General features: G+C 44.2%; 1 protein-coding gene across 1 annotated transcript in view; it reads right to left on the reverse strand.

Moving 5' to 3' along the window:
• Nucleotides 1-965, reverse strand: part of ACER3 (alkaline ceramidase 3) — a 55,954-nt gene extending 54,989 nt beyond the window's left edge. Inside the window, exon 1 of the mRNA XM_083854704.1 lies at nt 806-965. Within this exon, the coding sequence (XP_083710830.1) occupies nt 806-908 (103 nt within the window). The 5' untranslated portion in view covers nt 909-965. The remainder of the gene's footprint in view (nt 1-805) is intronic.
• Between the last annotated feature and the right edge of the window lie 12,763 nt (nt 966-13,728).

Consider the following 13,728-nt stretch of genomic DNA (forward strand, 5'->3'; position numbering starts at 1 on the left):
TTCTGAATAACAGAGTTTCGAGGTCAAACCAATGTCCTGCTCTCTTGCCAATGCTCTGAGCTACCCTAAAAGACAACCACGGCCAACAGAGCGACCCTTCAAGCCTCGCTGGACTCGCACCACCTGCAGCAGAGCCGCCTGGGTGACGATGGCCATCACAGGCACCACAGCCGGGGGAAGGTGCCTCATCCTTCCCTGGATGGAGGCGTATCTTGCTTAGGAAGACACCTTTTCTCTTCCTGAGCAGTTTCGCTTGGTTTGACCATCCAGGCTGGGCAGATGGTTCCAGCTCAAGGGGAGCAGAGCAGCAGACCCGTGCGGCTTCATGGCGCGGCGCCCTGAGCACAACTCCAGCGGAATTCCCTCTCTCCACCCGTGTCTGCGGTGCCACACAGCCACCCCCGCTACCGTGACAACCCCCAGGACCCACCTCATGTGCCACTCCATCCCAGGCACCCCCGCAGGCCCCCGGCACCGCCGCTCCAGCCCTGCCATCCCTATGGACACAGGCCCAAGAGACACACTTGGGATGGGGAGAGAGGGGCTACACCACCCCGCGCTTCCCACACGGGTTTGGGGGGAAAGGCGGCAGAAAACACCCATTTCCCACCCACCAGGGCCGGCTGAGGGGCAGCGGCACCGCCACCCCGCAGAAAGAGGGGCCAAGGAGGAGGAGGAGGAGGAGGAGGGGGGGTTCCCCCGCCGCGGGGAGGGAGCACGAAGGGCCGCGGAAAGGGAGAAGGAGGCGGCGGCGGGACGCGGCCCCGGGGCCGGGGCAGGAACCGGGGCCGGAGCGGGCACTCACAGAACTCGGCGATGTAGTAGGAGACGGCGTAGTTCTCCTCGCACCACTCCAGGGTGGAGGTCGGCGTGCCCCAGTACCCCTCCCGGTCGGCGGCCGGAGGCATTGCGGCGCCCGCTCCGGGCTCGAGCGGAGCCGGGGCACGGGAGCGCCGGGAGAAGGGAGAAGGCTCCGGGCCCGGAGCGCGGCGGCGGCGGGAGGAGCGGGCGGGGCCGGCGCTGGGCCCGCCCCGGGGCGGAGCGCGGTCGCCATGGGGACGGGCTGCGGCCTGCCGGACGGAGCAGACGGGGGCGGGGAAATAGATTGTGGTGAAAGACGCGGATGTGGGGAAAGCCTGTGGGGAAACACCGGCGCGGGGCACGCTCGGCCCTCGGGGAGCCCGCGCGGTGCTGCCGTGAGGGTGAGGCGGGGCGCTCTCCTCACCCGCTCCTCACGCCGGTCTGGGGGCAGTGAGAGGGTTTCCTCCCTCAGCTTTCCGCTCTGGTTTTATTTATAGACTTCATGGAGTGTTTGTAAGGCGAGCGAGGCAGCGTGCTGTCTTCGTATTGTTGAAACACAGCTCTTCACAGCTTTGGGTTGTGAAGGGACCTTAAGGACCGTCCAGTTCCACCCCCTGCCGTGGGCAGGGACACCTTCCATAGACCATTGCTCAAAGGCCCATCCATGGGCCTGCCTCCAGCCCTGCCATGGATGGGGCATGCACAGCTTCCCTGGGCAGCCTCTGCCAGGGCCTCGCCCCCTTCGCATTCAGGAATTTCTTCCTGAAGGCAATGAAGAGACAAGTGTTCCTCATACTCGTGGGCTGGGAGAAGGAAGGAGTTTTTTATAGCACTGCCTGCTAAATGGGGGTTTTCCTCTCCTCTGATGCCTTATTTAGTTTCCTCAGTGCTTACTACGCGTACTATACTTACACCCATAATATGCAAAATGCATCTCGAGCAGAGTTGGTATCCAGAGGCAAGTACAATCTAAAAATGGAAAGACTTGAGACACAAGGGAAAAGAATAAAGTGTACCAGTAAAGGCCTGATAATTCTGTGTGTTTTGTGCTTCAGAAGGCGATCCAAAGACTTGAGGAGGAGCTTTGGGCAGACCTTGGGGGCTGTACACAGTGCTTACACCCTGCTGGCCAGCAGAATTTATTATACCTGCATATAAACACACAGACTTCTTTTTCCACATCTTATTTCTTCTCACTTTTCCTTGTGTAAGCTGAGAAATGCCAGTCTAAACACAGACCTTTCCTACTGTAAATACTGCTGTTTCAGAATGTATACATCTATCTTGAAGACTGTCTTGCCTTCTGAAGTTCAGTTTGTATATAACTGCTTCCAGCATTAGGTAGAGATGTATTTAACATATATGACTACTTTTCATCATGCTATAAAGCACTAAAATAAAATTTATTTTAGTGATGGTGGTGACAATACACCTAAAATGTCAAAACATTGTCTAAATCCTCGTAGACTTTTATATGCAGACCTGTCTTCCTATATTTTTCAGACCTAGATTACTTCCACAGATTTAGACTTTAAAGATTGGGGTCTGGAAGAGTATCAGACTGATCAAGATGCATAAAACCGGCTGTAAACAATGAGGAGGATTCTGGTCTGCTTGATGCACTTTAGTTTTTCAGGCTTTTGAAGGTTCAGTTAATATAATAAGGAAGCTTGTAGGGCACTGATTTTTTGTTCTTATCATAAACTATTTTAATATTAGAAGTTCTTGACAGAAAAAAATAATAAAAAATTTGAAATTGCAGTTGTTCAGAAACTAAGGAGAGAACTATGAATTATTAAGTAATAGTTAATATTAAATAATACAAGTAGCAAAAATGGCAAAAATGTGGGAAAATGTAGGCAATTTTTATAGTATTTAATTATGGTTGGCTTTAGCTAAATACTAAAAAATATTTATGCTTCTTTCTTTTCTCATCATGTGCATGCTGGACATGAGAAGATTTTCCATCACACTAGAAAAAGAAGTCAGACATGAAACTAGCTTTAAAACTGGGGAAGATGATAAATTAATGATGGGTTTTATGTGGTAGATACCAATAATGTAGGTTGTCATCCAGTCTGATTTCTGAAGAAATACAAGAAAAAATAATAGCTAGGCCTTAATTTCAATCACTAGGGAATTTTTATTTATTTGGCATTTTTCTGGAGTATTCTCCATCACAATATGCATTTAATTCTAACTTGCTCTCTGGCTTGGTTCTCTGCTTTTGAACTCTGACAAAACTTTCAGTCACTGCACTCAGAAGGTTAGTATTGAAGAGGCAGCCCCAAACTATTACAATAAATAGATGCCTTTTTTTTCCCCCTTGAAAATGTTTTGTAGAGGTAAACTTGACTTCCACAAAACCAACTTTGACTGCTTCAGCTGTTACAAGAATACATATTAAAATCACCACTTTTCCTCTGTAACCTTGAGCTATGCCTTGTTCAGTCCATTACTGCACTGGATATAATGTGACAGCCTGAAGTTCTTTGCATCTAAATGTGGTCTGTCTGATTAAAGGATCAAATCTACCTCTGTCCAGGCATTGAGTTTTCTTTCTCTGATCTGTACGACCCATGGAGAGAATGTCTTGTTTCTGGAATAGCAAAAACCAAACAGAGCTACTGAAATGCTTATTTTCAGTATTATTAAAAATATGCTTGTCATGCCAATGGAGTGTTTTCCTGTGGCCTCAGGTTGCCTGTGGCAAAGGATCCTCTTTCCATACAGTTTAATGTTGCCCTGAAACCTTATGGCTTAACTGATCAGTGGGTAATTGAATCATGTCAGTTTACACCACTAGAGGGATACGTCCTGTCACTTTAGTGTGTGGATCCAGTAATATTTTTCTTGGGAATGGAAAGAACTGCTGTTCAAGAATGGCACGTGTTCAGCTCCTTGTGATCAGGTAAATTCAGGGAATGACACCTTAGGAACACTTTTATCTCTCTCTGCTCTGTGCAAACACTTTATCACAGCTTGTACTGCTGGTTGTTTTATTTGTGCATAAAATGAGACCCAATAAGCAGATTGTTTAGAACTCATTATGGAGACATATGTTGGGGGAAGATTGTACTTATTCCGTCTCCTCAGCGTATGTGTGTAAAGGGGAAGATAAAATTGATATAAAATCTTGAAGATGTTTTTACTGCTTGGTTCTCATAATGTTAAAATAAAGATATCAGTCACAAAAATAAAATTGAATTTTGTCCTACATATTGCCTATTCGAATTTTACAGGTGGTTTGGGTTAGAAGGGATCTTAAGGATCCTCTAGTTCCAACCCCCGTTCCCCACTGTAGGCAGGGACACCTTTTAAAAGACTGAGTTGCTCTAAGCCTTGAACAGTTCCAGGGATGGACATCCACAGTTTAACTGGACAACCTATTCCAGTGCCTCACCACCCTCACATAAAAAATTTCTTCCTACTATCTAATCCACTTCAAAACCATTTCACCTTTTCCTAAAACTCCATACCCTTGTCTAAAGTCCCTCTCCAGCTGTCTAGGAGTCCCTTTAAGTACTGAAAGGAGCAATAAAGTCTCTCTGGAACCTTCTCCAGTCTTAAGAATCCCAACTCTCTCAAACTGTGTCCACAGAAGAGGTGCTCCAGCCCTATAAGCATCTTATGAACTTCTCTCTTCTAAGGCTTTTTTTAAATTGGGTTGTAGCATTTACACCCCCTTAGGTGTGGAATCCTGAGTCGTGATTCTCAACTCTAAAGTCTTACTTCCCATGATAAGGTTGGTTTCTGAATACTGCAGCTCCAAATGTCATTATTGAAAGCTTTCTGAATTGCCAAGTCTATACTAGCTACAGGCAAAGGGCATCAACACCTCTAGATTCTGCAAGCCCAATCCTGTGTAACATGTAATTTATGCCATTGATTTATATGCAAATGTCATGAGTAAGATGCTAAAAGTAGGATTATAAGAGATTGAATCAGACTCTGTAATATGCCCTGAAGTTTGAGGGCTCTTTATGAGCACTGGTGCCGAGATGATTATAATTACACCTGGAGTATTATCATGGTAAATTATTGGCACCTGAATGAGTAAAAAAGAGAAGTTGTTTCCTGACATGAAGAAGGATCTGATACAAGAAACTTTAATGGACTTTAACAGATCTGATTGCCTGCTCATTGCTAGGTAAAGCAGAAATGCCTGTGCTGGAGTTAAATGGAGTCAGGCATTTGTAAATTATCATCAAGGGGATTCATGTCCTAGAGCCATGTAAATATTCATAATTTCCCCTATGTTCTGAGTCATATTTTCAAGGCTATTGTTGCATTTTGGCAACTGATTGCGGTGGTGAATGACAGCATCATGGATTGCAGCTCTGTGGATGCTGTGAGCACCCAGCTCTGATGGGCTCAGATATTAATACAACCACCTGAAAAGTGTTATAAAGGATTGATGGAAACAGACGCTCCTGAGTGGAGATATTTAGGGAAGGAGGTGCAACGTGCTAGGGACAGAACATTTGCTCGCTTAGAGGGTGATTTAGTCTTACAATTGATCCTCAAAGCAGGTTTTAGGGAGGTAGTTTCTCCTCTCCACCCTTTTTCAGCAAAAGCCTGTCTGCTCAGGTCTATCAAGAAGTATCCCAAACCCTTTAAAATCAAAAGCTGAGAGGTGATATCGTCCACATCAGGCCCTATTTTACCAAAATGAGGATGTCTGCTTTCTTGTAGCAGTGGATTAAGCTGAAACTTTTCTGTACCTGGTGGTTATTGCTCTGCAAGCACGCACACTGCGTAGGTGTCTCCAAGCACCTGTAGCTTTCAACCCATAGTACTAGTTTGAAATAAAATTCATGTCACTTTGCATTAATTTTCAGGGTTGAAATTGGTAAGGGAGGAGATAAACCTGCTGTTCATCCATTCCCAAGGGAGAAGCACTTGACACGGGGAGAATTGTGGAAAGAGAGCTCTTCTCCACTTATCAGAGCTTATTTCACCCTCGTATGTGGATCAGAGCCCTTACCAGCTGCAAAATGTCTATGGTAAATGTACAGTGGTTTAAGCTGAAACATCAAATGAAAATCTGTCAAGGGAAGGAGAATTTTCAAAAGCACAAATGGCATGTGCCTCAATCTCACTGACTCTCAAAGGAGCCTGGGAATTGGTTTGCCTTTGTGCTTTGGAATTCTTCTAGTGCTTTAAAATAGCAAAAGCAAATGCCATAAGAGTTCATTGTTTACACTTGTAAACAGCTTTCTCTTTAAGAAAAAATATAGCAAACTGTCTTTTCCTGGCTGCTAATTTACATATTAAGATCTCAAAATGAAGAGACTCACACAAAGTTTATAACAATATTTAAGTGTGTTAATTTCAGTCCTTACCCAGGTCCTTACTCTCTTCTGAAAAAGAGCTCTGCTTTGGTTTGAGGTCAATGAAGCTCCTGTTAGGTTTTCTGTACTCACAGCATCCATGGAAGGTGCATACCTAATTGTCTCTTGGATTTGTTTTGACCTCAGATGCCTGGAATTGAGAGCTTTAAGGAAAGCAGTGTCAGAATCATAGAATCATGGAATCATTAAAAGGTTGGAAAAAACCTCTAAGATCGCTAAGTCCAACTCTTAATCTTAAAACCACCACCATGCTCACCACTAAGCCATGTCCCCCAGTGCCACATCCACAGGTTTTTTGAACACTTCCAGAGATGGTGATTCCACCCCTTCGCTGGGCAGCCTGTTGCAGGAATGGAAATCCCAATGATATAAGGGTTACTTAAGGCAAATTTTGAGTGAAAAATATTGTCAAGAAGCAATAAACTGCCTGGAAGACAGGCTAATCTGGTCTGTGAGGGAGAAAGGCTGAAACTTTTTTTATCCTAAAACAGCAGTAGGAATGGATTTGGAATAATTAGCTGTTGCCAATGTTTCCCCTTTTCTTATAACTTCGAGTTGAAGGAAGAAAGCACCCATAAACCATGTAATTAATCAGTTAGTGTCTGAACATGGAAGGTGATTTATCATACTCTATAAATCCTGTCCATCTAATTGTGCACTGCTTGTCACTTGGTCTCACGATAGTAACAGCAATTCTTTATATTGCTACTCTCGCAAACATCTCTGAAACAAAAGGAGAAGACCACTAGGAACAAGCAAAGAAGATGGTAAGAAGATGCACATGTATTAAAATGTCAAATGTTTAAAAAAAATTTAAAAATTGAAATGTCTTCAGTTGTACTGTGCCAACAGTGGGGAAGGCAGCTGCTATTATTTTCCTTGATCTCTAGGAAAGTGGCATATTTACACCAAGTGTATGCAAATGTTTCTACTTAACCTGGAAATGAAGCACATTCTGCTCATATAATGTTATATTTCTTTCATTTACTGCAAGAAGGAGAAGGAAAGGAAAGATCAAGTCATTATTTACTTGACAAAATCCTTTGTTACTTTTCTGGGTATCAGTTAATTACCAATGAGCTAATCAACTTACACTTTAGCCAAACTCTTTTCTTTAACAAGTCATTAATAAAAGAGGCTGCTCAGACAATTCAAATTTACTTTGTTAGCATAGCTTGGATATTTCAGACCTATGAACTAAAGGGGGATAAGAGGAAGCACAAAGAAATACAATAATACGTTTCCACATCCCACTTTCTTTTGGGATGACTTGTGTCCCTCCATTTCCACAGTAAATTGTTGATGAGCTGCCTCAGTAGGACAGCTCATTACTAGACAGAGAAAGAAGGGTATTTTATGGAGCTTTTATATCAAGGACTTTATTTTATTGTTGCATCAGCTATCAGGAAGTGAAGCTGATGTCACAGAAGGGAGTCATAGAATCACAAAATGATTTAGGAACAAAAAGACCTGTTAAGATCACCAAGCCCAACCACTAGCCCAGTATTGCCAAACCCACCAATAAATCATGTCCCTAAGTGCTACACCTATTTATCTTTTAAATCCTTCCAGGAATGGTGACTCCCTCACTTCCCTGTGATGGAACAGGGTAGCCTGTTCCAAAACTTGAAAATCATTTTGGTGAAGAAATTTTTCCTGATAAACTAAACTGGGGAAAGAAGACCTGCCTGACTGAACAGGAAGCTTTTACTGGAATTACGGGGAAAAAAAGAGAGTTTATGACCTTTGGAAGAAGGGGCAGGCTACTCAGGAAGAGTACAAGAATGCCATTAGGTAATGTAGAAAGAAAATTAGAAAAGCAAAAGCTCAGCTAGAATTCAATCTGGCCACTGCTGTGAAAGATAATAAGAAGTGTTTTTATAAACACATTGACAACAAAAGGAGAGCCAAGGAAAATGTCCATTCTTTACTGGATGCACAGAGGGATATTATCACCAAGAATGAGGATAAGGCTGAGGTACCTAATACCTTCTTCACCTCAGTCTTTAGCAGCAAGGCCAATTATCTTTAGGACAACTGGCCCCCTGACCTGGTATATAGGGGTGGGGAGCAGAAGAGACCCCCAGTAACCCAGGAGAAAGGGCTGGGGAGAATCCTGTTTAATACATTTATTGATGTTCTGGATGAGAGGATCAAGTGCACCCTCAGTAAGTTCACAGGTGACACCAAGTTGGGTGGGAGGGCTGATCTGCTGGAGGGCAGGAGGCCTCTGCAGAAGGATCTGGACCTGCTGGTTCCATGGGTCGAGGCCAAGGTCTGGCCCTTGGATCACAACAACCCCCAGCAGTGCTACAGGCTGGGGGCAGAGTGGCTGAGAAACTGCCCAGTGAAAAAGGACTTGCAGGTGCTGTTTGACAACCAGCTGGCTGAACATGAGCCAGCGTGGTCCCGAGTGGCCAAGAAGAGCAATGGCATCTTGGACTGTATCAGAAATAGTGTGGCCAGCAGGACCAGGGCAGTGATTGTCCCCTTGAACTTTTGCACAGCTCGGATCCTGTATGCAGTCCTGAACCCCTAAGGACAAGGCATTGAGATGCTGGAATGTGTCCAGAGAAAGGCAATGAACCTTTGGTCTAGGGAGTGAGTCATGTGAGGAGTGGCTGGGAGCTGTGAGAGTCCAGTCTGGAGATAAGGAGGTTCAGGGAAGATATTATGTTCTCTACAACTACCTAAAAGAGGATGTAGTCAGGTGGGGGTCAGCTCCATCTCCCAGGGAACTAGTGACAGGAAGAAGACATAGCCTTAAGCTGTGCCAGGGGAGGTTCATTCTGGACATCAGGAAGTATTTCTTCACTGAAAGTGTTGTCAAGCTTTGGAATGGGCTGCCCAGGGAATGTGGTTGGGTCACCATCCCTGGGAGTGTTCAAGAAACCACAGGATGTGGCATGCAGTGCTATGGTTTAGTGGCTATGGTGATGTTTGGTAGGCTGCACTCAATGATCTTGGAGGTCTTTTCCAACATAAATGATTTTTTGGTTCTATCACACACCAAAATTCATAGGTGTGTCACATAAAACTTCAGGTAAGAGTGGGTCCATCATGACACACTTTGCTGAAAAGTTTCATCCAGAAGTGTGACATAATTATTTAATTGTCATATGAATTACCTGATTACAACATATGAAGATACATAATGAGCACAAATCAAATACTGAATTTCTGCCTGTATAAAGCATTACAACTGCAATGGTAAGTCAATATGATAGAATACTGAATTCCTGTCTCAGACAACTTCTCCTTGCACTGACTGCTGAGCATGGCAGCTGTGGACAGTCTGAATCACCCAGTGGTTCAGTGGTTCAGTTCAAATGCCACAGTAGGTGTGACCTAAAAGTTAGGCAATGCTTATGTATGGTTTAAATTTGACCCAATATGCTTAACACAAACCATAGAACACTCTCCATGAATACTGTGATTTCTGTGATCCATATTAATATAGTGTTGTAGCTTTCTGGTAGAACTTTGAGTGTGACTGTCTCAGGGAAATGGATACAGTGACTTCTTTGCAGGCTAGATTTCAAAAGCCAAGTCTAGTCTCATCGTCTGTAATATAAGAAAAGCACCCAAAGAATAAACCCTGCTAGTTCTAGGACTGGCTTTTGTCCAGGACCATTGCTGAACAAGGGTGGGGACTGAATTGTCTGCATCAGTTTTGCTACCCCAGCCAGGTTCCCTGTTCACTAAGAGGTGTAACTATCATAGGTTAGAGTAGTGCTGATGCTTGAATGAAAGAGGAATAAAATTCAGAGAGACTCCAGCACAGATTTGCTGGTCTCTCATGCCAGTCTTCCCAAAGAAAGCTACAGTACACTCAGAGGTCACTGTCGTGCGTCAGCCCATTTGGTCAAAGGCTAAGCAGTGCTTTTGCATGAATTTGGTTTTTTTAATGCTGTCAGTTCAAAGATGCTCTCTATTACTCAGAGCTCCTTATGTACCAGAGCCAACCAGACACAGCTGAACACTTTCCTCCTTGCATACCTTCCTCCTGTACTTAAAAGGAGCATTTCTACCTACTGCTTCCATTGTCAGGGACTGTGCTATTCACATGACTGTCTCCAGTTTTGAAGCCAATGCACTCTGAAAGCTTTGGAGGCCAGACTGCTAATCCCTTGACAAGCAAGTGTATTTCTTGACAGTGCGATTGGTATTGGCGCATGGCCCTCAATGGCTTGGCCCTCTGACAGCTGGCAGTGATTTTCTGATGGCTGGAGCCCCATCACATGCCCCCTGACAGCAGCAGAATCATATTCTCATGCCTGCAATAATGGCAAATATGTTTGGAAAGCTCATGAATAAAATTCCCTTCTCTGTCTCTTTTCATAACTCTGATGTGCTTTTCTGTTGCCCAGTTTCTCCTTGTATTTTTTTTAACCCTCACTGCACACTTATTTTCCCCACTCTATTATTATTCCTCATGTTATTGGAGTGGCCAGGACAGACACTTCTAATTTCTTTCCTTCCCAAGAGTCAATGCTCATTCTTTTGGTCATTAAGCAATATTCCCCAGATATTGCTGACAGGAGGCTGAGTCCTGTATGAAACTGGCATGCAGAGCCCCTCTTAGTTTACTCCTACCAGCCTCTAACAATGCCGGTTCCGTCTTCCATCAACCTTCCTTGTCAGCTTTGCTATTTATTTTCAAAACATGCCTTTGACCCTGGTGTGTTTTCTCAGGAAGGTTTGGGCTTGGTTCCACAAGCCTCACATACCTCCTAATTTGAAAGTGCAGAGAGGAACCTTGTGTACAGGAGAGGCAGGGGAAAGGCAAAACCATGGTATAAAACCTGGTTTTAATTTTTGCCTCAGCTCAAGGACAGTAGGGTTTGCCCTCAACTGAACGGGAGAGGGTTGGGACTTAGGGCTCATCTGCATGACTATGCAGGACTCAAGGAAGCAGAGTCTGGGGATTTTCTTAGTGGGACTGACTTAATATCCCAGAAAGACTGGCTGTGAGAGAGAGAGAGGGAGGAAGGAGATTGCTGCCAGCAGGTAGGAAACCTCCTGTTTCAGCAATCTGGGATGTAAAATTTATTCTCTAGGGGTTCTGGGAAGAAAAGAAAATAGATTATCTTGCAGTTTGAAATTCCCCCTTTAAAAAGATAATGTGCTCCTAAATCATAGAATGGCAGAATGGTTTGACTTGGAATTGACTTTAAAGATTGTCTTACTCGAATCCCACAGCCATGGACAGGAATACCTTCCATTAGACCAGGTTGCTCAGAGCCCCAGATAAGCAGACCTACTTCTTTTTCAAAGGTGGAACAGCACTGCACAAACCAAAGAGGTACCACTGTGCATCACACCCCAATCTGGCCCCCCTCTTTTCATACCTGTCTTACGATTGCACTCATTTTAGCTGTGCTGAGTGGTGCTCAACAGGTTTGGCTGTGAGGCTGAAGCAGTTTCTAAGCTGTGCTTGCTGTCTGAAAAGAGGACTCAAATCATAGCATCATAGAAACATTTCGGTTGTGAAAGACCTTTAAGGTCATCAATTCCAACTGCTAGTCCAGCACTGCCTATTCCATCTGCTCACCTGTTCTTTGTGCTTCTTTGTTGGGGCACTAGTTCCTACATAAAGTTCTTGAAAATGTAGTTAGGACAAGTGTCTGTTCTGTGCCACATGAGTGTCTAAAATTAAAAACAATGCCCTGCAATTTCCTCCTTTTGCTGCATGTGCTGTTGCTAACAAGGAGCTGCCACAGGGGATCTTTATTTCCATAGAATCATTAAGGTTGGAAAATATCTCTTAGATCATCGAGTCCAACTGTTAGCCCAGCACTAAACAATGTGTCCAAGTGCAACATCTACATATCTTTTAAATCCCTCCAGGATGCTAACTCCACCACATCCTGCAGCCTGTTCTAATGCCTGACAATTCTTTCACTGAAGATATTGTTCCTGATATCAAATCTAAACCTCTCCTGGCACAACTTGAAACTATTTCCTCATGTCCTATTGCTTGGTACCTGGGAAAATAGGTTCCTAATGTATGGGGCTTTTGTTTCAATGCTGGAACTCCAAGTATCTTATCCATATTGCAGGAGGATCCTGCAGCATGCACAGGTTAGAGCAGGGCTGGTTCATCTCAGCATCTCAGACGTCAGATTTTGAATCCTGGCATCTTCTGTGTCTCAGGGCACCTTTCACATCCTGAGATGTCTTCTGCATCTCTAGAGCTTTTTCTTGGGTGCTTCAGCAGCAAGACTGGACTCCAAACATCCCTTCCAACCCCAACCATTTTTTGTGATTTTGTGATTCTCTGATGAGGCTGTGGTTTCCACCCTACATTCCTCCCGCTCATTATCCCTTTCTAGTTTAAGGCAAATAAACTATTTGGGACTTTTTGTCCTTTTTCTTTTCCCTGAAAGAGATGTATCAGGTTCTTGATTTTTTTTTTTTTTTTTTTTTTTTTTTTTCCCAAGCTAAGACAGTTAGAAATGCAGTTAAAATTTCAGACTAAGAGTCCCTTCTATTGAAGAATCTCAGGTGCTGGGACTCACCCCAATTCCAGCACTGCTTCTTCATCTTCCCAAAGTGTTAGATTCATGGTGGCACAGAGATAACTGAAAACACTGAAAGGTTTAATAGAGGATAATTTGATGACTCATATTTGATGAATGCCTCACAGCCAGCTTTCCATGAGACTGCAGGCATTTAACTCCTTCAGCCTGCTTTGTGTCTAAGTCTGAGAGACTATGGTCCCATCCTCTGCTTTGTGGCAGCAACACTTCCAGTGCCAAATGCTGCACTTTGTTAATCCAAGCGTATCAAGAGACAACTGCCTTTTGCTATTTGCAGCACGTAAAAATCAATATGCCACTTACATATCTGTGACTGTCATCTCAGTCACTTCTGCTCTGCTATTATATGCAGATAGTTTACCACCTTCCAGCAAAACACTATTTTCTGCATGAATATGAAGTGCTCCAGCGTTGTGTCCCCATCTAAATTATAGGTGCAAGGAAAGGATTTATGAAAGAAAAGATGGTACTGGTCCCCATTAACCCAAGAATTGACTATACAGATCTCTCTTATCTGATCTGCCCCAAAGGAGATTATTTCAGGAATTAAGGGTCAAGCTGCTATTCAAGGCCAATATGGCCTGTGAGGTTGTGATTTTAAAGATAGGATACAGGTGAAAGATGCATGGAAAGGCAACAAAGGAGTGAAAAGATGGTTGAGGTAATGACTGAGAATGCCTTATGGAGAATGAGCTGCTATGAAGCACCTAAAGGCCAACACAGCACGTGTAGGCACCTAATTTAGATATCTAAATCCTGGAATCTCTTGTTCCATTCCTCCATGGAGGCTCAAAGGAGCCCTTGGGATTCCTTCAGCAGCCTTTTTCTGCTCCCAGACCTGGCCATGGTGAAATCGCCGATCCCGCCCCAGCTCCTTCTTGGGGAATGTGCCAGCAGATGGTGCTCGAGGACCCCAAATTTAGCTTTTCTGCCCTCTATCCCAGGTCAGGGGCACCGTGGCACAAGAAACTAGTTAGTTTCCCACTCTAGGTATTGCACCTTGAATCTTCTGCAGGGCCAAATGCTCAAGA

Source organism: Zosterops lateralis (assembly GCF_965231275.1).
Source record: "Zosterops lateralis genome assembly, chromosome: 2".
Classification (NCBI taxonomy): Eukaryota; Metazoa; Chordata; class Aves; order Passeriformes; family Zosteropidae; genus Zosterops; species Zosterops lateralis.